At 35.2% G+C, this 26,783-nt stretch overlaps 2 protein-coding genes and 1 long non-coding RNA gene across 4 annotated transcripts in view; 2 read left to right on the top strand and 1 right to left on the bottom strand.

Annotated features, from left to right (window-relative positions):
- Positions 1-11,639, bottom strand: part of pde5ab (phosphodiesterase 5A, cGMP-specific, b) — a 64,050-nt gene extending 52,411 nt beyond the window's left edge. Inside the window, exon 1 of one of the 2 annotated variants that reach the window (XM_055216828.2) lies at positions 11,337-11,639. In XM_055216828.2, coding sequence (XP_055072803.2) covers positions 11,337-11,371 — 35 coding nt within the window. In that variant the 5' untranslated portion in view covers positions 11,372-11,639. Of the gene's footprint in view, positions 1-9,282; positions 9,452-11,336 lie in introns of those variants that run through there. The other variant, XM_055216829.2, reaches the window with a different exon arrangement.
- An 829-nt stretch (positions 11,640-12,468) lies between these two features.
- LOC129452727 (cadherin-1) overlaps positions 12,469-26,783 on the top strand; it is a 49,294-nt gene continuing 34,979 nt past the window's right edge. Inside the window, exons 1-6 of the mRNA XM_073858844.1 lie at positions 12,469-12,625; positions 13,236-13,350; positions 14,896-15,131; positions 16,421-16,558; positions 16,781-16,936; positions 17,207-17,348. Coding sequence (XP_073714945.1) covers positions 12,584-12,625; positions 13,236-13,350; positions 14,896-15,131; positions 16,421-16,558; positions 16,781-16,936; positions 17,207-17,348 — 829 coding nt within the window. The 5' untranslated portion in view covers positions 12,469-12,583. The remainder of the gene's footprint in view (positions 12,626-13,235; positions 13,351-14,895; positions 15,132-16,420; positions 16,559-16,780; positions 16,937-17,206; positions 17,349-26,783) is intronic.
- On the top strand, positions 20,987-23,007 carry LOC141353095 (uncharacterized). Its single transcript, XR_012360126.1, has 3 exons — positions 20,987-21,172; positions 21,618-21,761; positions 22,118-23,007. It is a non-coding gene; the product is annotated as an uncharacterized lncRNA (long non-coding RNA).

Raw genomic sequence — 26,783 nt, 5'->3', positions numbered from 1 at the left:
CATGCCGGACGTTAAATCACTGCAAAGACTTTATGCAACTTTATTAATAGATTTTTACATTTTAAAATAAATCTGTTTCCATGCCGAACGCTAAATCACTGCAAAGACTTTATGCAACTTTATTAATAGATTTTTACATTTTAAAATTAATCTGTTTCCATGCCGGACGCTAAATCACTGCAAAGACTTTATGCAACTTTATTAATAGATTTTCACAATTTAAAATAAATCAGTTTCCATGCCGGATGCTAAATCACTGCAAAGTCTTTATGCAACTTTATTAATAAATTTTTACATTTTAAAATAAATCCGTTTCCATGCCGAACGCTAAATCACTGCAAAGTCTTTATGCAACTTTATTAATAGATTTTTTACATTTACTATAGAGGCCATTCCAGCATTGGATGTGACAATTCTTCGTTATGGATGTGACAATTCTGAAAGCTTGCACTTACCTAATTATAAAAAATAATTTCAATAAATGATTTTCAAAAAAATAAATCATACATTTTTATAAATGCTGTTAACTGTAGATTATTTCAATATTTTGCCTGAGAAACTGTATGTCATTGGAAAGCTCTAAGAATGTAGTTTTTATATTTTAAAGCCATTTGATGATAGAAATTATGTAATGACTGTCATTTTGTCAATGACCCATAGAAATGCATATTAATTATTATTTTCATAACACTAATATCCTATTCAGTGGTAGCCGGTGACGTCTTTTTTTGTCATGTGTGTGACTCGTCATTTCAAAATATGCGTTGGGCACATCATGTAAACTTATGTGCATCTCATGTAATGTCAAAATACGAGCCTGCTGCAGATGCTTTGAAGGGGTTTATGATGAAAGAGACGCTTGCGTTTGCCAGATACTCACTTAATCTCATGTATAATCAGTGTTTAGTGTTAAGTTAGTGTCTTGCGAGTATTTTGTGAACGTGTGCGTCTCTTTTATCATAAACTCTTTTGACGCGTGTGCAGCAGGCACATCTTTTTACAAGAGGCATGATGCACATGGTTAACGTGACGCAACGAACACATATTTTGAAATGACAATTTTTTTTAAAATTTGAATGAACACTAGTTGAGACTTGTGGTTTAATTTTGTTGGCAATTTTGGTGTGAAACATTTTTATTTTTTTTAGATTTTTAATATAAAATATGTACTTTATAGTGTTAATTTTCATGATAGGGTTAACATTAGCATAAAAACATGATTGTTAATTGCTCGTTTGAAACTCACAGACACCAGTCCAAAAGTCAATATAAATAGCTCTGCATAAACATATTACTAAATGCGTAATTCATTCGTTCAATCCAATAACATATTTTAGTAATTTTTCACCTGCTAGCCACATTTGTGTGCATTACACAAACTTAATCAGTGTAATTGACCTTTACCTGTTGTGCTTCACTTTGCTTTGTCTGAAAATATTTTAAACATCCAATTCACCATGCACAAAAGATGCCTGTCACATCCCCAATTACCTTTGTGATTTATACATCTCCTGAATAAAGCAGGTCTATACTAGCAATTAATGTACATCTGGGAATCATTTACAGGCCTAAACATAATAGCAAAGTTTTTCTGTCTATTAACATGATGTGTTTGTTTTCTGTTACCTTAACGTGAACCTCAGTTTTTCAAACATGCAACAATTTGATAGTGTTGAATATAATGCAGAGGTTATGGTAACCTTTCATCAATAGACTGATGGGGTTTGTCAATAGTCTCTTTAAAATTGATTGTTACTTATAAGTCAATTCTGTCATTGTTAATCATATTTTTACTCGAATGTCATCCAAGTCCAATATGCTGTTGTTTATTTCCAGTGGAACACAAATGTATTGTGTTTTGTTTTGAAATGCAATGAACGGAAAGAAAACAGAATGAAATCTCGGAAGAAGTCCAACTTTGTTTGTGGACAGGAATAAACTGAAGTTATTCCTCTGTGTCTCTGTGTGTTAATTCAGTGGAAAGTGTCGATGGAAAGAACAGAAGAGTCGTGGTGTGAAAACACTTTTGATTTCCCTGAGGCTGTGTCCAAGATTCAGTCACGCTTTGTGTTCTTTACACACACACCTAAATCCCCAGGAGTCTTGCTGCTGTTGTTTTTTTATAGCTGTGAATGGCTTTGTTTGTTCCTAATGTAAGTGTAATTAATGTCAACACAAAACTAAACAAACCATAAGTGTAAAAGAAGACCAGTTTAAACGTCATAGAAATATGTGTTCAGAAAAAATTATGGCTAAAATATGAGATATAATACATTTGTACGAATTTAACAGCAATTTTAATGCGCTATTAACCGTGTGTCTGCCATCTACCAAAGTTTTACAATAATGAAGATATGTTTTGTGCATTACAGTACTGTAGATATAAAAAAAATCTTGATTCGCTTTTGGAAATGGTTATACTCTTGCCAAAAATGCGGTCTCATTTGTAAGTCGCTTTCGATAAATGAATCTACTGAATAAATAAATGTAAGTCTTAGACCACCACGCCACCATTAGATTTGTTGTTTTTGCAATAATCATGACCATTTATAATCAATTTAAAGTAATTTTAAATTATGTCATTTTAAAAAAGATAAAACAAATAAAAAAGGTAAATACCAACTATAGCCTGAAGCACCCATTTTCTTCTGAAAATTGTTTTATTTTGTGAACATATTTCCTGTATTATCTGTTTGTATAGAAAGACCCAACAAATAAATATGGATGGTCAATAAACTTTGCTAAGGAATAGGGTTATAAAGGTGGTGATATAGACTGAAAAAATAATTTTTTTAAGGTAAGTGGTCGCAATCAATTTATTTAAGCTACATTTAAACAAAAGTTTTTTGTTTTGTTTTTCTATTTTTTTTGTTGTTGTTGTTTAAATGTAGCTTAAATAAATTGATTGTGACCATTTACCTTTAAAAGTAAATTGAATGAATTATGTTTTCAGTATATACAGGAAAACCCTGATAAATGCATTTACAAAACTGAATGATCTATCTGTTTTACACATATCATAGGCTGTTTACACCTATATTGATATGTGTTTTGGTCGATCAACATTTGAAAGTGCTTTTAAAGCAGTAAAATCTCATTTTAAAATGAACAATGTTACACCCATGACCCAGACTAAAGTTACAGACTGATCTAGAAATATTTGCAAGTTAAATATAAACATGCAACAGTTTGGGCTGCATCAACGCAAAGCTTTCAAATTTTTCTAAAATCATCACAATCAAAACAATTTGCTAGATTTCACTGTGAGTTAAGAGTTACACAATCCAAATGAAAGAATACAGCTGCGGTCATCAGCACAATAACCTCACAATAAGCTCCTAAACTACAGATTATATGTTTGTCTGCCAACATAACACCAACTCATGTACTATGATGGTTCGGGATGAATACATTTAGTTACACCCCTAGTATTTGACCGATATGTCGTGTTTAAATGTAAACACACGGTACAGAACATATGGCTCCATGTCGGCACGCAAGACAATAATTGGTTCTCAGGTGTGTCGTGATTATAAATATGTTTGGCTAAAGAAAGTAAATCACATACACATAGGATAGCATTAAGGGCAGTAAAATATGTGCTAATTTTCAATCTTTGTTGAAATATTCCTTAAACGTTCCTAATACTTTTCCTAATAACTGCTGAAAACAGATCGATTGATGTCAAACATAGATTTTAGGAGTCCTCGCAATTAACTCTTTTACCGCCAGGTTTTTTTTTTTTAGCGACACCATTTTTCTTGAAAAGTTTAATGCCTTCCAAAAATGTTTCTTCTTTATATAAACATACAATATATTAAATGAAAGAACAGACCCTCTGCTTTCAAAACATTTTTGAACAAAAAGCTGAGAGTTTTTACTGTTTTTGGATAAGTGGATGCTTTAGTGTTTTATAAGTCGGGTAGGAGTGCCACCTAGTAGTGGGTAATAGCGGAAATATGGATTGCCGTCATTATTGGCAGGAAAGCGTTTTCTCTTAATTGACGAGATGACTCGTCAATGGCGGGGAAAGAGTTAAACTCACTTAGAATACAAAATACTACATGCAATTTTAAGAATTACAGGTCATAAACTCACAAACACAGTGCTGTAGGCTGCTATTGTTATTTTGGTTATAAACATGCATGCCTAAAGACTGAATTACCACATGTGCAAGATGTCACCGTATAATCACAGATTTGCATTTTTGTAGTTTGCAACAAGGCGTCGTTTTCAAAAACTTGCCCCCTCTTGCATAAAGTTTGCATTATCAGGACCCCAGAACACCCAAATGAACAGCCAAATGCAAATAAACTTTTTTTTATCAGTTTGGTTAAAAATATTGTTGTGTAAACGGAGCCAAAAAGCATCCCATATATGGCACAGAGGATGTTTTTCCAAAAATTCATGGCCTGAATACCATTGTGAAACCGTTGTGGCAATTTCTGTGATCGTGGCTCTTAATCGGTGGTCCTATTTTCATGGTCCTTGCGAAACAAAGATAGACTGCGATAGTTTTCTAACAGTGTCAGAAATTCAGCATGATTACTCACAGTGTGTTTGTTTCTGCATATTTGATAACCACTAGCGCATGCTAATGACGTTGCACTAATGCTGCGTTTACACCAGCCGTGGTGTAGGCATGAAGCGCGAGTGATTTCAATGTTAAGTCAATGTGAAGACGCGTTGAAGCGTGTCTGGAGGTCTCGCGGCGCAAATTGAGCGCCTGGCGTGGTACGTGCGTTACACGCGAACGGTGCTTTTTGTGCATTTTGCGTTTGACGCGAAATGCCCGCTGACGCTCGAGTTGAAAAATGTGAACTTTGGCAGAATTTCGCGCCGCGTTAACCAATCAGTAGCCTGCTTGCTGCTGTGGCGGCAGCCCCGCCCGGAGTCACTCATTCAACCTGAAGGAACGCTTGATATTGTCCGTGAGCAGTCACCGGGAGCTATACAACAAGTTCTTATTTCTATAGAGACAGGAATTAAAAGGACCTCGCTTGGAAGAGTGTCAGCGGGCAACCTGGTAAGTTGTAAATACACATTTCACTTTTGAATCACGTGACGTTTATCGACCCGCGCCGTTTATTTTCCCCCTATAGTAAGATTACCAAATACAAACTGGTAACTCTCTTGATAAATGCACAATTAACATCAACCATCCTGCAAACAGACAACCACATAGCACTTGCCCCTCCCACAAGAAGCGGATTTTGCCTGTAGATGGATTTCAGTCATGTGACCTTTTACGTCATGCCGCCATCTTGAGGACCTACCGAGTACCAGTAGGCTACTGACAAGCATTGGCTACCTTGCTACGATTTACGGATTTCTTATCTTTTACTGTCTATGAATCTTACGGATACAGTAAAAGGCTACGAAAGACAACATGTCGCATCTCGACTGTCATGAAAAGAAACGCTACTTTAAAAAAAAAAATCTTGGTTAGGGTGTGATGCCTACTCGATCCCTGATGCGTTCTTCCAGCCGCTGTCCGCTGCTATCGAACTACCGCTATTTTACAACATAAGAAGCGTCAACACGTCAAATGCTTGCTTTTTCCGTGTGTCCACTTCGCTCTACACGCACGAATGCGATTTTAGACGCGATTTTGACGCCTGAAACGCGGTTGGTTTAAACGCAGCATAATGTGTGTCGCAGTCGTCGCAGCCTCCGATTCAACAGGTGTCATCGTCATACACTCTACATGCTTTTTGTACCCAAGTTTAAACGATTCATGTCGCACAGTGTGATAAGGTAATGATCTTATAGGACTGCAAAAATCCTGCAGTGTATCCCGGGCTTAAAACTTTGTTTCCAGCACCATTCACTTGGACCCTTAATAATAAATATTTGGAGGTTCAGGAATCAATCATGTTAAAGTTTCTATCAACAAAGCTTCTCTCAGGAAAATGTTTGCTCATCTCTTCATGGTGTTATTTTTAGAAAGAGTGCTTTAAAATAACCCTTGCCTAAAAATGGAAATTTAAGATCAACACAATGAGAACTTGGCTCTGTACAGTATCTCTTCACCCGGTGGGAATTAATGACTTATATGCAGATCTTAAACAGCCACCATTGGCACGCGAAGATCTCCAAACAGTCTCACTGAGAATCCTCTTATTTTTTAGTTTTGTTTTACAAAAACTGAATACACATAGTTTTTCCATTAAGCTTTACCATGATGACATAAAGCACAGAAAAGTGATTGATTAATTGATTGATTGATTTTGTAAGGATGTATGTATCATAACAGACGTAAAGTCACTGTATGAGGAATTATAAGTAAGTACATTAAAAAATGTAGTAAATTAAAATGAATATATGGGCTCATCTAGTTTTTGATGTAGTTGTGTAATTTTAAATACACTTTAGTTTATAAGACATGTGTTAAAGAGCACCTATTTCTTTGCTAAAAACAATGTTATTTTGTGTATTTGGTATTATGCAATGTGTTTGTGTGGTTTATGGTTAAAAAAACACATTATTTTCCACATACTGATTTGAAAAGCTCTGTGTCCCTGATTGGCCAACTAATTTGTACGTTGTGATTGGCCTGAATCGTGACGTCAGCCGGAAACATGGCGCTCTTTATCATTTTTTAAAGATTCGGTCACAATGCAATGCAGACAGGAGTTAAAGGATTAGTCCATTTTCTTAAAAAAAAGTTAAACTTTCTATCAAGTACATAACTTAGTTTAAGTCTTGCATCTTGTGCAGATATATGCACGTTGCATAATACATTGATGTTGTATATAAGGCTTAATATTATGTAGAGTGCGTCAGTAAAGAAAGCGCATCTGTTTGTTTTTATTAACCCTTAACCCTTTAACTTCCCTTTAACTTCATCACGCAACTTTTCCTGTTATAAGGTTTCTGTTAAAAACATTTAATTAATTTATAATCTAGTATGTGTTCATTTTTCTGTCATAGTTTCTTCAAAATTAAGTTTTATTTGAGTGTTTTAAATTAAAATATTTTCATTTTCACCATGACGTATATGCCCAGCCCCTTTGATTGCTCCGCCCCCAGTTAATCGAGCACTCGTTTTTCAAACCTATGGATGAATCGAAATGAAAAAATAAATGCACATCTCTATAATTTACTCACCACCATGTCATCCAAAATGTTGATGTCTTTCTTTGTTCAGTCGAGAAATTATGTTTTTTGAGGAAAACATTCCAGGATTTTTCTCATTTTAATGGACTTTAATGGACCCCAACACGTAACAGTTATAATGCAGTTTAAAAATGCAGTTTCAAAGGACTCTAAACGATCCCAAACGAGGCATAAGGGTCTTATCTAGCAAAACAATTGTAATTTTTGGCAAGAAAAATAAAAAATCCACTTTTAAACCACAACTTCTCATCTTCCTCTGGTCGTGATCACGGATGACGTATGCGAAACTACGCCCCAGTGTTTACAAGTGTGGAGAAAGAGGACCGTTGCGACATTGTTGTATGTGGAATGATACTAATTAATGTCTTTGTGTCAGTTTATTGTTTAAAATGGTCTGCAAATGTGCGTTTCCTATGTTACACGTGACGTTTTGACGTCATTACGCAATTACATGAGGTCGCGCTGGATCGTCACACAGCCGGAGGAAGAAGAGAAGTTGTGGTTTAAAAGTGCATATTTTTTATTTTCTTGCCAAAAATGACAATCGTTTCGCTAGATAAAACCCTTATGCCTCGTTTGTTGAGAGTCCTTTGAAGCTGTGTTGAAACTGCAATTTTAAACTGCATTAAAAGTGTTGGGGCCCATTAAAGTCCGTTAAATGAGAAAAATCCTGGAATATTTTCCTCAAAAAATAAAAAGAAAGACATCAACATTTTGGAGGACATGGTGGTGAGTAAATTATCTGGATTTTTTTAAAGAAAATGGACTAATCCTTTAACTTACATGCTGAGAACCTGAAGCGGGAGGAATTATGATAATGTCGGTCTCTTCTCATCAATCCCAGGAAGTAAACTGTTGCCTACAATCCGTGTGTTTGAAATTTACGTTGGAGCGATAACTCACGACAACGTTAAACGTATTTGCGTCCTTTGAAAATCGCTATATAAGACTTATGTATTATTATTATTATTATTATTACTTTGGGGTTTGTACCTTTTGCATATCGTTAACATGTGCTAATACACACTTAAACACCAAAGGAAATATAAAAACGTAAATCAGACCGTGCTCTTTAAATCAAAATGACTGATTTGTTTTGCAAAAATGCATTGCCTTTAAATTGAATTTAAAGCTCATTAAAGCAAATAACAAATATCTTGTTATTTTTATTGCTATCATGCACGCAAATATTAGCACACTTTTCTATATAACGATCCATATATGTTGTTTGTCATCTCTGTGCTGGTTCAGTCACTTTTCTATTAGAGACAAACAAAAAAATTGTCTGGAGTATGTAGTTCATTACTGTAAAAAATATTTTGTACCTTTAACTTAACAAATTAAGTTAAACAACTTCAACTTGTTTTATAAGTTTTATAAGTCAAAACCCAAAAGCGTAGGTTGAATTGACTTGCAAAACCAATTTTTCTACAGTGTATAAAGGCAACTACTGAAAGATGTGGCCAACTAGGTCAGAAAAATAATAACAGAGGTTGCAGACCTTGAGTTCAATGATTTTGCCAAAACCACACAACCTCGATCAGTCACACAAAGTTAACATCTTACTCATTTTAAATCAAGTGCAGTAGTTTAGTTACTACCAAAACAAATGTGAGGTAAAATTACTTTCATTAAATCTCCCTTGAGTGAGATCAGTTTTGCCTTTGCAGTGAAATGTTTTATTAGTATGTTTTAATAAAGTTTATAGCTGTCCTCAATAGACCTGCACACGCTCAACTGATTTAAAGGTTCGGAAATTGTTCCCGAGATAAAAAAGAACATTGTCCGAAAATAGCTTAATGGTTTGACACGCTGTTGTTAAAATATGAGCGCTGAACTGGAGTGAGAAAATACAACCACACAGTTACTGTAAATCAACAAACATAAATCTGTGATGTTGACACAGATCCCAGCTGAAAAGGGAATAATGAAAAAGATAAATTACAGGTTCGTTTTACTTCATGGTTATGTACTAGTTAACTAACTATAAATGACCAGCGCAAACCCACTCATAAACATCCTAAACTGATGACAAGAGGCGTTGGAATATCCTCCCTGTTCATATATGACTTAGTTACACATAAACTTACATAACACACACACAAACACGTGAGTCAATTACAGACCCATCGCATCTGTGCACATCACACAAACTCAACTCACCCCATATTAAGTCTTCAAAAGAAATTTTGTCTCTCTCTGATGCAAAGATTTTCCTTCATTCCTCCCTGTCTCCCTCTTTCTTCTTCAAACCATCCCTCTTTAAAAAAGGCCTCTGGTGGACCGGCTTTTATTTATGTCCTTTTTTGGGGTTGGAGAAGGAGCGCGCTTGCAGAACATAACATTACAGCCTCTCTGTTATAATGTAGCTGAGAAACTCTCTCTCTCTCTCTCTCTCTCTCTCTCAAACACACACACATATACAATCACACAAGATATTACATTTAGGTATGCTAATTTGCCCGTTAGAAAGATTCATGCTTATTTAACAAGCACTGCTGAGGTACGGATGTTTGCGTGTCTCTCCTTGGCTTATGTCATTACACACAGGTGAAATACAGCACAGAAAGTGTTGAAGTTTACTTCTCCGTACCCTGTCATTAAGCATTCTCAAGGGCTCTGTAAATATGCAGCTAGTGGGATTGAACGAGGAACAACTTGTGCCCACTGAGTTCAACAAATCCAAATAACTAGACTCTGGGGTACAGTCCTGGTAAACATGCATGGAGAAAAACAGACGAAGACCTGATCCTCTGGAGACCAGTAGGTCTACCTGGGTGATTCTCACGAAAACTTGGTTTTAAAAATGTCAAGCATGAAAATGTAAAAATTGCTTAAATTTACTTTTTTCCCCACCAGACATTGAAATACAAAGTCTGGAGTAAATGGGAACATTAATTTAAAAACTTTTACTTATCATTTAACACTTTTTGTAACATAATTTAAAAAAATTGTCCTAAAAAATCTCATTACCGCAACAGTCAGAAAACATCAACACTGACATATTTTCAAAATGACATGACAAACCTGAAAGAACATAATTTGGAGATTCTGCACATGCATTTAAAATCAAAGTATTATGCTTCTATTAATTAAATTAACATTTAATAAGCATCTGTTGCGGTAATGATAATCAAAATGTCGTGTAAGCATTCTGACAAGACAATATTTCAAATTAACTGTAAAAAATGATCTTACCTGGTAGCCATCTTGAAGTAACTGGTCCATGTGCTTGGTCACTCAAAATCAAACTTTATTAAAATTCTGTATGTGTGCTTAAACTGTTCTCAAAAAGTGTTGCGGAGGATGAGAACATCAGGCATGGACACATCATATTCCTAATTTTTCTTCATTATTAATATATATGAATATTCAGTAAATATTTTTTCTGTCATCTAAAGTAGTCTAGCAAAACATCCATTTATTTTTTTCCCTAATATTTTTGTGTTAATTTGATTAAATTACAACATAACGCATGTTCAAACACAGGCGGACACATTGCGGTAATGAGAATTTCAGCAGAAAATGAGATAAAATTTCCAATTATAAATTCTTATGTTGAAATCACACATTGTGCAAGGTAGAACACAGTATTGAGTTAATTCTGATGCTTTTTAATGTTACTATATTATACATTTTAAAGCTAAAATCATTAGTGCCGTGGTGTTTCAATGGTTTCGTGAGAATCACCCATCTAGCAGGACAAAGACAGATCATTTGATTGGGCGACTATGAAAAGTTATTCAGGATTGATCAACTCTATAGATGAATCTATACATGAGATGGTATACATTTTTATTAGTATGTGTGTCCCCTTGACCTTTTGCCCTGCTAACGCAATGCTCTACCACTGAGCTATAAAGATACACAGCTATACAGGAGATGTTGGCTATTTAGTAAATTATTTTACAGGGGTAAAATTAATGAGTTAAAGTGTCTTTAGAATTATACAGATAAAATACTTTTTGTTTGAGAGATAAATGACAGTCTCAATCATAAAAGTTATTAATGAAAATGCAGAGTGCGAGAAATAAGGCATGTCTGCCCCCTTCTGGTGGTTTCGTAATATTGCACAATTAGCAACTCGGTTTGTGTCGGGATATAAGAATAAAAAACTATAATAGGATGAAAATATTCTGCTCTGGAAAATTGAAATGACTAAAAAACCAAATATGAGATAACTGTAGCACGCATTTGTCATGAGGGTTTCAGATTACCTTATACTGGATGAGGAGAAAATGCATTGAAACATTTGAAGACATTCAGCTGTGGCCTGAGGTAAACTGAAAGATGTTTATCATCATAGATGAGACTCATTGAAATCCTTATGGTGTATCTGTGATAAGTGTTGCTCTATTTCTTAACCGGATCATGCGAAGTTTTAGGAGTTTAGGCGGAATTAAATTATATTTCCGTGTGTTTACGCCCTACAGCAGTTACTCCAGTAAAACGGCAAACCATAACTGAACAGTCACAGTTGTTTGGTTTTAGTCATTTTTAAAGCATTTTCCAAAGCAATATAACCACCGGTGACTTATCGTCATCTGCCACTAGACTACTAGATGTTGCTGTGTGTGTGCAGCGTTTCAATGTTCTGGCTAGACGGGATACAGCTACCCACATCTCGCGAGATGTTGGGTTTAGGGTTAGGTTTGGGTGCAGAATTAGGATGAAGAAATTGGTTTTGGCTAAATATGATACAGCTAAATTAGGGTCTAAATTTTCGGTTTAGGGCTGGGATTAGGATGGAAACCGCGCTCATCCCGCGAGATTTCGCGAGATCTTGGTCGTAGCTGTATCCCTTTTAGCCACAACCTTGATTTAAACTGCAATTCATCGATTGGCCGCTAGTCTGGTCAATTCACTATAGACCCTCATGTTAAAATTCCCATCTTTAGAGCAGAAAAAATATGTTTACAGCCTGATACAAAAATTGTTTTTGGTCTGTGATACGCGGCCAAGATGGCAGCAGCATGCACCACCTACAATTGGCTTAAAAAAAGCTCTTCACACACCTATGGATGACGTCACTGACACTACGTCCGATGTGTGCTCTTATATGTTTTTGTTTTGTCTGATATATTTTCTATTTTGTATTATTGCTGTAATGTAACTGCAAGTTAAAAAAAACATGCCATTTTTAACTTATATAAAAAAAGATGATGTGTGCTCATGTTTCCTAAAGCACATAAGAGAGGAGTGTTGGTGTTCCATAAAAAGCATTTTTGTCCAAATTAAATAAACCATTATTTAACATATTTTTTTTTGAATTTGATACTTAATGTATTGGTCCTGTTATATAACTGTATAGACCACACCTTCAGGACAGGCAGCTAATAAAGCAATGATGAAAACCAGATGTGTGTGCATTGCGAAATTTAGGGAATTTTTGTTTCTTTCAGAGGAGCAGCTGTATGAGCTTAACATTCATCGAAAAATCTGAAAGACTTTACAACTTTACAAAATGATCATTGTGCAGTTAGGAGTTATTATTTTCTTATGTCAGGTAAGATTTTATTCCTCACAGCAGGAAATGTTTTTAAAATTGATGTATTTGATGTTTTTAAAACTAACCTGAAATGTTCCTATGATTAGTTGCCTTTTTAAAATCTCCTGTGCTCTTACAATAAAAGAGAATTCTGTTTGTTCTTCATGTAACATTGTTTAAATGTTTAAACATTATTTTTATAACCTAAACATATTTAGTTTACATTCAACAGCATGATGCTATTCAGTGTTGCATGTGTTTTGTGAACATAAAAGTGCAGTAAAGACAAATTTTTAATTAAAGGGAATTGTGCAAGACTTAGATACTAAATAAGACACGCCCCTTCGTTCTGTAACTCCACCCTTTAAAATGTGAAATGACAGAAGTAGCACATCAGTTTAGAATTAAATAGCTTACGTAACAAACATTCAGATTTTTTGTAATTTTATAAAGTATGTAATCCACAGTTTGGAGTCATTAGAATATTTAATTGATTTAATTTTAGGCTAGATTATTGTGCATATGTGTCAAACATTTATTGTTTCATTATTCACAATATCATAAATATAAAAAGAAGTATGTTACATAAAGGAATTTAATTAATTGTTTTTTTAATTTTTGTATTTAGGTACTTTCATGTGGATTTGCCGAAGAGTTGCCATGCACACCTGGATTTGATTCCGAGTCATTTGTGTTTAAAGTGCGCAGTGATCACCTTGAAAGTGGCAAAAGACTCGGCAAAAGTAAGAAACTTAAAATCCTTGTATATAACAACACTTAGTTTTAAACAACTGAACATTGAAGCATTGTTGTAATGTTTACAGTAAATTATGTACAATACATGAGCTATTTAAATATTTAAACATAATAATTTATAAAAGTGGTTTATTTGTAGGATAACTTTATTTTTCTGCATGTAAATTTTGTTTTGTTTCTCTTTCTTTGGCCATTATGTCTCTGTTTTTTTCTATTCTTTTAAAAAGTTTTGACAATGTTATATTTTGTACGAAACAAGAAAGGTGGATTTTTAAAAGCACCCTTAAAATAATCAAATACATAAACACAGAAATAAAAAAGGCATCACTGGGCCGGTACCCTTTCAAAAATAATAAAGAAAAAAGAAAGAGAAAATAATAAAAATAATAATATGCTTAAAAGAAGCAGATAAAATACATAAAACCTCAATGAACAAAAGCACAGTTACAAAGCAGCAATACAATTATTCTTTATACATCTTTATTCTTTATACATCTTTTATAACTTTTTATCTTATTTCTGCTAAATAAGATAAATCGTTCCATAATTTAATATCCCTAAATCGTAGAGTATTGACCTCTACAAGTAAGTATTTTGGGGAGATGAAAATCTGAACATTGATGAGTTAAGTAACCGTGAACCTGTAAATTTACTTTAAATTACATTGTAAATTGCTCTGGAATGTTACCTTCACCTGAATATATTTTATAAATAAAGCACAAATTTAAGAAATATTGATATCATAAACAGTTAGAACCTGAAGTTTTTGAAATAAAAGATCCGATGAAGTATTTACCTTAGATCGGATTGCAATGCTAACAAAGCGTTTCTGAAGAGAAAACATTTTATGAAGAGTAATAGGAAAAGTGCTTGCCCAAACTATATTACAATATGAGAGTTATGGATAAATTAAACTATAATAAAGAGTAAGAAGACACTCTGTGGTAACAAGATGCCTAAACCTCCTTATTATACCAGTAGATTTAAGATTGAAGTAAGAATATTTGAAACATTAGATAAATCATTATATAAGAAATAGTAAGGGTCCAAGAATAGACCCCTGAGGAACCCCACAGAGTAATCTTGCTCTACCATTAACACAAACAAACAGTCTTCTATTCGAGATGTAATTGTTCAACCACTAATATGTAAGATCATGAAAACCATTTTTGTACAACTTTTCCAATACAATTTAAAGATTAACTGTGTCAAAAGCTTTTGACAAATCTATAAAAATATTATAAGTAAATTCATGATTTTCAAGTGCAAGAGTAACATTGTCAACCATCCAGTGGTGTAGTGGTGCCTGGGGAATACTCTTAAGTTACACTCTCGTTTTTTAAAGCAGAAGTGGGTATACCCGATGCCATCTACCCCACATACTGTGTATACCCTGCACTACACCACTGGTACCATCCTAGTTGTACCATTTTATTCTAAGATTGTAGACTTAAAGGGTTGGTCTGTATAATAAAAATCTTAACTCATTATCCCAAATTTTATTGTGCCCATCATGTTTTTTTCTCTGATAGTAATCTTCAATGCCTGTGATGGAAGATCAAGATCAGTCTTTCAGTCGGGCAACAAGCGGTTCGCTGTGAGAACAGATGGAAGTGTAAGAACAAAGGCACTGGTGACTCTTAATGAAGGACAAATTAAGTTTAATGTACACGCTTGGGACTCCAGTGGTATGAAGCACACAACATCTGTCAGAGTTGAATGTACTGCTCACCATCACACGAATACTGCGGTGGATGTCACTCAACAGGTACACACAAGAGTCTGGAGATAACAACTAATGGTTCATTTTAAGTTCAGTTATTTGCATTTTAATGACAGGGAGGTTTTATTTTATCCTGTTGGACATTCCAGGTTTAGGCTAGCATTGTTCAAGGTTATTTTCAACCCAGCATTGGGTCAAAAAGGGCTAAACCCAGCTGTTGGGTTAAAGGTGTTGTGTGTAGATTTTAGTGGTGTTGATTGTAAATTGCAACCAACAACTCAGTCCACAGCTCATCCCTCCCTTTTGTAATGCATAGAGAAGCTACGGTAGCCACCACAGGACAAACATGTCTAATTTACGAGACCACGTAGAGACAAAACACGCTCTGTAGAGCAGTTTGTCCAGTTAGGGCTACTGTAGAAACATGGCGGTGCAAAATGGTGACTTCCATGTAAGGAGACCAACAGTGTATGGTTGGGCCGATAGACAATAATATCGTGTATAGTTTCCCATTAAGCATTGCGTGCTTTTCCTTGCATGAGAGGGTTTGTGGGCTTCACTTAGGGCGGCCATTCGTGGCAGTTCTGCCTGACACGTCCCCAACAAGATTTCGGGTGCGTTCTCCAGAAGTCGCGTTGGTCGACCGCATACGTCATCAAGGTTTAATATTTCGGGTTCAATTTCAGAAAAGCAACCGTTACATTTCAAGGTAAGAATGAAACTATAATGATTGTATGTCTTTAAAGAAATAAATCGTATTTTTCTAATGTATTTTAACTGAAATGTGAGAAACTCAATGACATATGTGGTCAAGCAACGCAACTTCCAGGGAACGCACCCGAAATCCTGTTCGGGACGTGTTCGGCGGAACTGGCACGAATGGCCACCCTAGCTTCACTTTACATTTATGCTTTTATCTAAAATTAAGTCATGACAGTGTTGCCCTTAGAGTAAATCAGATTCTTTTGTGTCCACTAATCAAGTGATTTAACATAAATGAGTAAAAAAAGAACAAATAAATAAATGAGTAAACCATTGCCCTACACCCCGATACTATCATGTATTGACAATCTCAAATTGGGGCATATCGCCCCAACACTACAGTGTATGTAGATAAATACTGCTGGGAATTAAAAATTAAGTAAGGTCTTTATACACCACTGATAATATAATTATTTTGGATATTTGTATTGCATTTCTGTCAAGATTACACAATGCATTTTTAAATTAACCCAACAATTAAAAACAGCATACAAATTTGAGTTGTATGGACATTATTAGATCTGCTTTAAACACATCAATACATTTTTTAACTGAAACATTTTGTTTTCTAGATTGAATCCTCAGATGATGTGGTTATGGAGTTTCCAAGGTCTTCAGCAGGTCTAAAGAGAGCAAAGAGAGGTTGGGTTATTCCACCTTTGAGAGAATCTGAAAACACTAATGGCCTTTTCCCACAATTTCTGGCTCAGGTGAGTAAACATCATTTACATTTACGCCTTCAACAGATGCTTTTATTAAAACTAAACCTTACAAAGGTGAGGAAACCGCCTATACGTTCACCAAATATTTTCGCGCCAAACCCGCCCTCAGGCCATTCAGAAATACTTGGTTTTAGGCAGAATTTATTAAGAGTCTGAGAAAAAAATAAAAAAATAAATTGTGTTATTGACTTTGTGTCTTTCTGTATTTAGATTAGGTCAGATTATGCTGCTGAAACTAAGGTGACGTACAGTATCACAGGTGAAGGAGCAGATCAGCCACCTGTGGGTCTTTTTATTTGTGATAAACTTACAGGATCTGTTTATGTGACGCAGCCCCTCGACAGAGAGAAAAAAGCTTCATATAAAGTAAGTTATTTTAAGATTTAAACTTTACTCACAATCAGATGTATAAAAATAAAATAAACCACACCAAAAACATTTTAAATTAAAAAAAAAATTCTGGAACACCATTCACCAGTCTATGGTGCCCCAGATCTGCTTGGTTATAAATATTTTACAAAATATATTTGAGTTCAGCAGAACAAAGAAATTTATACAGATTTGGAGCAAGTTCAGGGTGATTAAATGGTTTTCATGTTTTTGTGAATTAACCCTTTAACATTTCATTGTCTTCAGCTCATCGCTCATGCTGTTGGAGAAGGAGGCTTAAAAGAGAAGCCAATGGAAATCATTATTGATGTGATTGACCAAAATGATAATAAACCTCAGTTTACACAAAATCCTTTCAATGGAAATGTTCCTGACGCTGCTCCTAAAGGTAAGTGGAGTTTCCTTTCTAAACACACTTTCACATGATATGATTTATAAGAGGCACTAAATCATCTAATTTGATCTCTCTTCGAAGATTATGAGTTTATGACGGTCACAGCCACTGATGCAGATGATCCAAATACTGATAATGCTGATCTCAGATACTCGATTATCAGCCAAGATCCACCATCACCAAATCCAAATATGTTTGACATCAATGCTGTAACCGGAGGGATTCGTGTGAACAGTGAAGGTCTGAATAGAGAGGTGAGAGATATGATTGTAATGTAGTTCATGTGAATGTCTTCTCTTTCAGAAATGGTCCAACTATACTTTAGTCATTCAGGCTGCAGACATGCAAGGAAACGGATATCCAACGACCAGCAAAGCTGTTATTATTGTCACTGACAGCAATGATAATCCACCTCAATTTAAGCAAACAGATGTAACATACATAATTTAAGTTAAGATATTTGTCTTAAACTGATTAGTTAGTAAATTACTAATGTATATTGTCCTTAAGTGTGAATATATGCTTTTGTTTTTAGTACACTGTATCTGTCCCAGAGAATCAAGTTGGAGTTGAAGTTGCCAACCTCACAGTTACTGATGGAGATGAACCTGGATCACCTGCCTGGTCAACCAAGTATAAGATTATCAGTGGTGATGAAGGAGGAGTTTTCAGTGTCAGTACTGGACCCAGTCAGCTGGAGGGAATCATCACCACTGTGAAGGTACTGAATGATCTTCATAAAATGTTAACATGAAGACACACAAATATAAACTTTCATTCTTGTTTTATGCATTTAGCCTCTGGATTTCGAGGTGACCAAGCAGTTCATTCTGTCTGTGATTGTTGAGAACGATCATCCATTTGCCGGCTCTTTGCCCACATCCACCGCCACAGTCACTGTCAATGTGTTGGATGAACAAGAATAAGAGAAGCAGATTGGATCAATAAATCACAGCACACAACTGTAAGAGGCTGTCAGTCATGTGAGAGATGATGGATTTGAATGATTTAGTCTGGATTATAATCTCTGTTATATTCCTTTATTATCATCATCATCATCACAATTATAGCAAACATTTTACATGTTTCATTTTTAAAAAATCTTCCCTTTTAGTGTTGTACAATATACTCTTTAGGTCAGGGGTCTCAAACTCAAACTGGCTTGGGGCCATTTCTGAGACTGACATTTCATCAGAGGGCCGCAGAGCTATTTAAATGTTCAAAAAAAGTACAATATTTCTTTAAAATATTTTTTAATGTATAATAATACTTGAAAATATATAAACAGTGTTTTTTATTTTTTAACATACACTATTTTATAAAAGTAAGTAAATATTTTTTAACCTTATTAGGCTTTGAATTATTAACTAAGGGCTATTAAAACTAACAAATTTAATTCCTATACATTTATAAACTATTATAAAAAATGTACCAACAGTAAGTGTTCTGTTTTTATTTATTTTTGACTGTTTTAGTCATAGTATTGACTTTATTATGTTCCTTTTTGTTATTCCACCGTTTTAATGAATTTGCTATTATATTTAGAAAAATATTAATAAGTGAAAGTGATCCTAAAACATTTGGATGGGTAGTCAATGTTACATAAGTATATGCTCTATGTATAAGCAAGCAAGATAATAATGTATTATACTTCATATATATTTCATATAGAACTGTACATACTTGTATCCTCTGTAATTTCTCCTCGTCTTTCCTCTTTTCCTAACCTGGGCACTTTGATGGGTCACTTTCTCATCCGTAGTTTAATATTAAACTGTTGCACTACATCTCCCACTGCGGTGTCTCCTTTAGAAGCTGTGACTTGATGTGAACTACAGTAATAACCCCACAGCAGTTCTTCTCTGAGTAACAGAGTATCCACCCGGAAGTAACAAATCTTCTCTGGACAAACACTACAAAGTCGCGATCAGATGAACTGATCGCATTGTGACAATGATATGATTGACGCGAGAGGAATTAAAATCCGATCACGCATTCCGTTACCCTCGCCATCACGGAGCGCGCGCTCGTGGCTGCGTAGCAACGGGTGACGCGACCCCACGCTGCGCAACCTCCGCTCCCAAGCAAGCACTTTGAAAAGTAAACATACTTTAAGAAACGCCTCGACTCGTTTTAACTCGAGTTGTTACCACTGATCTATATAAATGACTGGATTGCGCATAGAACGCTTAACGTAACAGCGTTTGGTGAAGCCAGCGCAGAGTTCGAGCCGCCATCTTGGTATACCCAACCCGGCAGACGGCGTCATTGACTTCCATTCAAAATCATGTTTTAAATTCACCCGCTTTACAGCGTATCAGTCACGCAAGATTATTTTTAGGATATGTGTACGTAAATTAACTGTTAATTCTGGTGTTATTTGCAATGTTTATGCTTTAATCGGGCAGGAAAATGGATTTATAAAAAACCGTTAAGGTGAGTGTGTCTGCTGCGTTCTGTTAATGACACGGGTATAAATAAAGTTTTTTTTTGACATTCAGCTACACGGTCAGCGTTATTTCTCTAAATAAGTTGAGGTAACTTGTAAGTTAAGATAACATAAAACCAGCAAATTATTGCATGCACATACGGTACAAAGTATGATTATTTATTTAAATTTCAGAATGAGCACGTTTGTCATTAATACTAAATATGCTGCAGTCTGTCTGCTGATCTGATACTGCAATGAAGATGAATGTATAATAACTGATTAAAAACTAAAATGTACAACTTTCAGTAAATAACTATGTACATGCTTAGGACGTTTGTGTTGTAATAATGTACAGGGTAACTTCAGATATAAAAACGAAGACTAGTAAAGTGATGTTTTATCATTAAAATCTGATCACGTCCATTGATTTAATAGAACGTTTGGGTATACCAACATGGCGGCGCGGTGGCTTCACAGTTGTGACGTCATGCGCAATCCAGTCATTTATATAGATCAGTGGTTGTTACACGCGACATGTGACCGGACCCTTAAACGTTTAAATAAAAAAAACGAATTTAAATAAAAAATCTTTCTGCGGGCCAGATTACGTTATATTGTTGAAGGGTGACGCGGGCCGCAGAGAGGGGGAGGGCGGGCCGCAAATGGCCCGCGGGCCGGGAGTTTGAGACCACTGCTTTAGCTGTAACGCTGTCTGCAGTGTCGGCGCCAGAGAATACAGAATGAGGGGTCCTCCTATTTTACTGGTGGGGCACCTGGTTCATCTTATTATTTTATTATTATTATTACTACATGGCACTGTAAAATGCTTGGTACTGATTGGCCACTGGCCAGTCGCAACATTCAAAGGTATTTTATTCCTTGAACAACCGCCTGAAACACAGCCTCACCCGGACGCGAGTGCGAGCGAGTCACGTTAACAGGGACAGTTTAATACCTACGAATTAATACAGAATAAATATGCATAATTAATAACGTATATGAGATTGTATTTACAATGATTAAACCGAATGTTCCTCTTTTGACTTTTAACTTGTTTTAACGCGTCTGGAAACGTTTTGCCAGAAGGTTTGCATTTCTTAAAAATAAGCTAATAAAAGACATCAAATCAAAATGTTATGTCTATATATTTACTCATATAGCAACTAGCCGTGAAATTGAGACACCCCTCGCTGCAGCCTGCAGCGCGATGACGTAGTGGATTAATCCAATACGTAGTGGATGTTCAAACACGCATGCGCAGTGAATATAATGTTACGCGCATGCGCGGTGCAGTGTTGTTGTTGATGAACAATCGCACGTGCTTTGGTATTTCAAGAAGAATCTGCCGAAAAACGAAGGATTATTTAACAACAGTGATTGTATAAAGGTAGGTAATTAATCTTTATTTACTGATTTGTTGTTTCAACACGTATAGTCTTGTGTAACGTTAGTGTTATGTGTCCGAAGCGGTATAAAGGTGACTTAATATGCTAACACAGCGATTCTCATTTTAAGCATAACGTTACTTCAGAACATAATGCCACGCGTGGACAGACTGCAGGTCTAATGTAAAACTAACCTGATTTTGCTAGGCTAACTAATGCTTTTTTTTAGGCTAACTAATGCTATTGCATTGTTCTAGATGAATGTTTTTTTAAAGGACAGTTGCCCAGTAATAGGTGCACATACTGTAACCAGTGTCACTTAATCTTAAATTAATACATCTGGATTGGATTTTTTTTATAAAAGAGACTTAGTACTTATATGTTAACAATCCTTTGCATTTTTATTTGAAAAGTTCAACTTAATGAGATTTGACTGTTTTTTTGTAGATTTGACTGGATTTGGCAAGATGCCCTTGCTCATTAAAGAAGATGGAGATGTGGCTTTTATCAGACTGTTGACATGCCAGCTTTTTCACTATGTTGTTAGTAAAGCATCTTTCAGAGAAAAGGCTCCTGTAGTCTGGCTTGACAGTAAGTTATTTAATTTAAAAAAAAAATCCATAGCTCAATTAGAGCATTACATTATTAGCAAATATCATCAGGTAACACACATACTAATTAAAGCATGTCACTTTGGATAAAAGCATCTGCCAAACGTGTGTGTGTGTGTGTGTGTGTGTGTGTGTGTGTGTGTGTGTGTGTGTGTGTGTGTGTGTGTGTGTGTGTGTGTGTGTGTGTGTGTGTGTGTGTGTGTGTGTGTGTGTGTGTGTGTGTGTGTGTGTGCTTATAGTAACAGTGTTTTTATTCTAAATTCATATAAAGTATCCCTAGATTTAGACTATACATTTAAGTTAATTTTTAATATTTACTTCTCTTTGTTAAAATAGGTGTTGTCAACTGGAACACATTCTCCGTGGTGTAGAGATTTATTTACAGACTGTCCACCAGGTCGAGTTGGAGGAAGGGTGTCCCAGGGATGAATTGTTCATCTATTCTGCATCAGTAAAGCAGTGGTGGCGTGGCACTGACTTTAAACTATTTAAGATCAAACTGTGACAAAAGCTTTACCTGTGCTGACTGCAGTCAGTTATATGTGACCCTGCCTGTGAAAAAACAGGATAAGTCTTGAAATGTAATTATGATATAATGAGCATCAAAGTGTTATTTTCATTACTTTCACATTGATTTTGACATTTGACATGATTTTACTCAGTCAACCCCACACACCCAGCCAACTTTTTCTTTGAACTTTTGCCCTTTGGCCGGCGCTACAAAGCACTGAACACTATAAACAACAGTTTGTTCCTCAGGTTATATACCTAAACAATTAAAGCACCCATAACTTCCAAACCTGTCATAACTTTATATTGTTTATAATCACCACATACTGTACATCTGAAACTACCATTCTAAACTATGCTACTGTAAATATCACCTATTATCTATCTGTACAACAACAGCATCTGAACATCCATACAGGCATCACTACACACAATTGTAAAAAAGGAGAATATATATATATATATATATATATATATATATATATATATATATATATATATATATATATATATATATATATATATATATATACATATACTTATATATACTTACTGTACCATGCTGCTTATTTAAATTATTTTTGTTTTTATATTACTAGTGTGTTATTGTCTTTAATTTAACTTAGTCATTCTATTTATGTCCGTAACATGTCACCAAGACAAATTCCTTGTATGTGACAAAAACATACTTGGCAATAAAGCTGATTCTGATTCAATATTAAAGATATCAATGTTTTTTTTTACAGAATGTTGTTTACATTATGTAGAATGAGTTAATGTAGAAAACAGTAAATCACAGAAAGATGACTAGCTGAGTTTTCACTAAGTTCATGTTTAGGCCTAATGTTTATTGTTAAAATGTTTTAATATTTGCAGTCACTGATCATCAGTGAATTGAATAAGCTGTGGGGTAAAAGTTAAATAAACAAACAACTTAAATAAATGACAAGTTATTTTTGTTTCCATTTAACAGTAACTTGAATAAATATATATATATAATAGAATATTTTTTAAATAACTCCAATACAACACTCAAATAAATGATTGATTAAAACGTTACATGTATCATTGCTAATATACCTTATCTTGTTGTTTAAAGATGATTGTTTAATACATCTTAACATTACCACATGTTAAGATAATACATTACACAATGCTAAAAATGTAAAATGAGTTTACAGTCCCTTACGAAAATTAACCATGGTTTTATTGTGGTAAAAGTGTAGTAACCATAGTTTTTGGTGTGATTATCAGCAAAACCATGGTTTTACTACACTAACCATTGTTTAACTATTGTTTTTGAAAACCATGGTTATCAAAAACTATTGTTATTTTGTGGTTACCATGGTTTTACTACAGTACCATGTTTTTTTGGTTTTAACTGTAGTAAAACCATGGTTAATTTTCGTTAGGGGTAACGTTAGCTTACTCATTCAATACGATCAGCTTTTATGGATAAATTATGTGAAAATAACTGCACTGAACACGCGAAAACATGGTATTATTTTGCCCGTGGGTATCCACGTAAATTTATTAACTAATCTAGGACAACAGCACGTTTATCGGCATTTGACGGCAAGCGTGTTAATGTTTGTGTTTAAATACACAACCGAGCACTGGATTTGGATTTATATTCACTGCGCATGCGTGTTTGAACATCCACTACGTACTGGATTAATCCACCACGTCATCGCGCTGCAAGCTGCAGCGAGGACTTCTTGGTGAAATTAGCAGGATTGATACAGCCAGCCAAGTTGTTGTCGCAAATAAATCCCTCACCATAGTAAAACCATAACTTATAATGACGTTAAAGTGCAAGACTGGATAACTCACGCAAATAATAAAGACCAGTACATAACCAAATAACAGCAAAAGAAAACAATGTTACTGACATATCTAACACCAGAATGAACTATGCGTTTACCTTCAGAAGAGCTGCAGGCGACGAGAGGACTTTTTAAAACTTTTTAAGAAGGTCCTATTATTTGTCGCGAAATTTCTTCGTCTTGCTCAAATGCCAAGACTTACAAGTGTACATTATTTAGACAGAAAATGAGTTGGCGATTGAGCCCCCGAACGTGACAGTAACTTTCAGTGCAGACAAAACACTGGGGATACCTTTAAGAATTTGTGTTGTTCAAATGTAGTGGCTGCGTGTATGTAACTGGCTGACTATGTTAGCATTTGTTACCTTTTTATCATCCGCCTCGGCTATCGTGACGGTAGTTGTAACAGTTCACTCGGGTTTGTTTACACGCAGTGATGAGCAGACAATGTGGTTCCGAAGCACATTTTTTTTATTTCCAACGAAACAGTCTCCATCGCTTTCTTATCAGGTTTACAACATCTGAACACGCGGGTGGCAGGGCAAAACTTGCAAATAAACTTGAGATAAACATGAAAACAGCTCGTATTTCCTTCTGTGTATCACTATTAACAACGCACATGCGAACACAGCGCTCCTCGACTACATTACCCAGAGTTCAGCACGGTCTGCACTACAAGCCCCGCATTCTTAAACATTGTGGGTTAGTATTTTAATTATTATTTTTTATTAATTATACTCCGAATTTTATTCAGTATTCATTGTATAACCAAATGTATTTGCAGCACATTTTTTTAATTATTAAGTTCATTGTTATCCCATTGTTATCTGTCTGTCAACATTGGTGCTCTGTACCCTGTCCGATTATAGTGAATAAAGTCCATTAAGGAAAGTGATTAAACTTTGGGTGTGACGCCCATTTCTCATCTTAACCATGACCTCTCACGAGGAACAAATTGCATCCACAGTTCAACAAATCAGGTAACTCAACTCTTATTCTCTGGAGACCAAGCAGAGCAAAGTTAGACTAGTAAAAGTTATTCAGGCTTTATCAACTCTATAGATGAATCTGTACATGACATAGACAAAACTGTTGTCTTCAGATTTATAAAGAAATATACATTATACATATACAAGTGAAGAAAAAAACAGTGAGTTTATAAGTGTCTTTGTTTGTGGGGTACAAATGTTAAAAATGTAATTTTTGATAACTACGATAAGTTGAAAACAGCAAAAAACTATTACACCGGGTGTATGATAGGGCCCTAGGACAGACATGTGCTGAAAACTTGTCTCAATCATAAAATGTATTCAAATCATGGTTCCACCACCTTAGTTAACTTCAAATTCAAGGACTTTCCAGGTCCAATACCCTCAAATTCAAGGACTAAATGTGGGAACACATTTCAAGTGAGAGCAAGGTTACATCGTGTTACCTTTTAAGATACATTGTTACAGTTCCCTTTCAAGGGAACTCGCGCTGCGTCACTGCGGTGACACTTTGGGGACGCCTCTAGCGGTAAGTGCGTCTGAATGTGTATATCAAATTTAACCAATGGTGAGGCTTAAAAACAAAGACAGGGTGATGCAGGAGTCAGGAAGTATATCGCTATCTGAAATATTGCCAAAGACGGCAATACAGCGACGCAGGAAGTATGACAAGGAGACGCAGCGTCTCGTTCCCTTCTCAGGGAACAACAGTTACATACATAACCCGAGACGTTTTCATGTGTCACAACTATGCAAAAAAGCATTTTGGTATGAATCAACATTCACATACAGAATATATAAACATTTAAAGTGAACAGTTTAGCACGTGTGCTTAAAAAGTCTTGAATTTTTATGATATTATCCTACACTACACAGGAAATAATATAGATTTTTTCCAGAAAACGTCTTGCATAAAATAGATTGAAGCACTTTCAATGACCTGTATCTATGTATGTATATTTTTTTAAAACTTCCCAGGGCCTTGATTTTTTCTTCCAGATTCACAAACTTTTTTTTTTGAAACCCTGTCAAATGAACATTCAGGGTGAATAAAAACAAGGTATTCTTTATAGAGACATGTCTGCCCCTTCTGGTGGTTTTGTCATATTGCACCCTTATAATTGACCCTATCAAATATTATCTGTGCAGACATAAGAAATGTTTATTGTGATTAGAGTATTGTCGTGTCTTTGTAGCCTTATCTACTTCTATAGATGATTCTTTAAATGAGATGTTGGCCATGCATTAAGTAAATAGTTTTACAGGGGTTCAACAAAGCATTAGTCTTCATTATAGATACTGATAACTTTGTTTGTGTGTAAATTACATGTAACATCAGAAAAGCTATTAAAATGAATATGCTGCCCCCTTCTGGTGTTTTTGCAATACTATACAATTAGCAACTCATACTTTCAGATATTGTGTCGGGATATAAGAAATGCTCTAAGAAAAAAATGTGCTCTGGAAAGATCAATTAATCGATTAAAAATAAATAATTGTCCAAAAACAAATCTCTCAGAAATAATGACATCACTGTAGACCACAAAGAGCCACGGACAGTAATTCCCATGCTGGTCCATGCTGGTTTGGCGCTGGTTTGGCTTGTGGTCACCAGCATACCAGCACCAAAACACAACATATGCTGGTCTTGCTGGTATGGCCAGCATGGGATGCTGG

This window comes from Misgurnus anguillicaudatus, chromosome 21 (genome assembly GCF_027580225.2).
Source record: "Misgurnus anguillicaudatus chromosome 21, ASM2758022v2, whole genome shotgun sequence".
Classification (NCBI taxonomy): Eukaryota; Metazoa; Chordata; class Actinopteri; order Cypriniformes; family Cobitidae; genus Misgurnus; species Misgurnus anguillicaudatus.
Note: the sequence above shows the minus strand (reverse complement) of the source record. Positions and strands in the feature narration are given on the sequence as shown.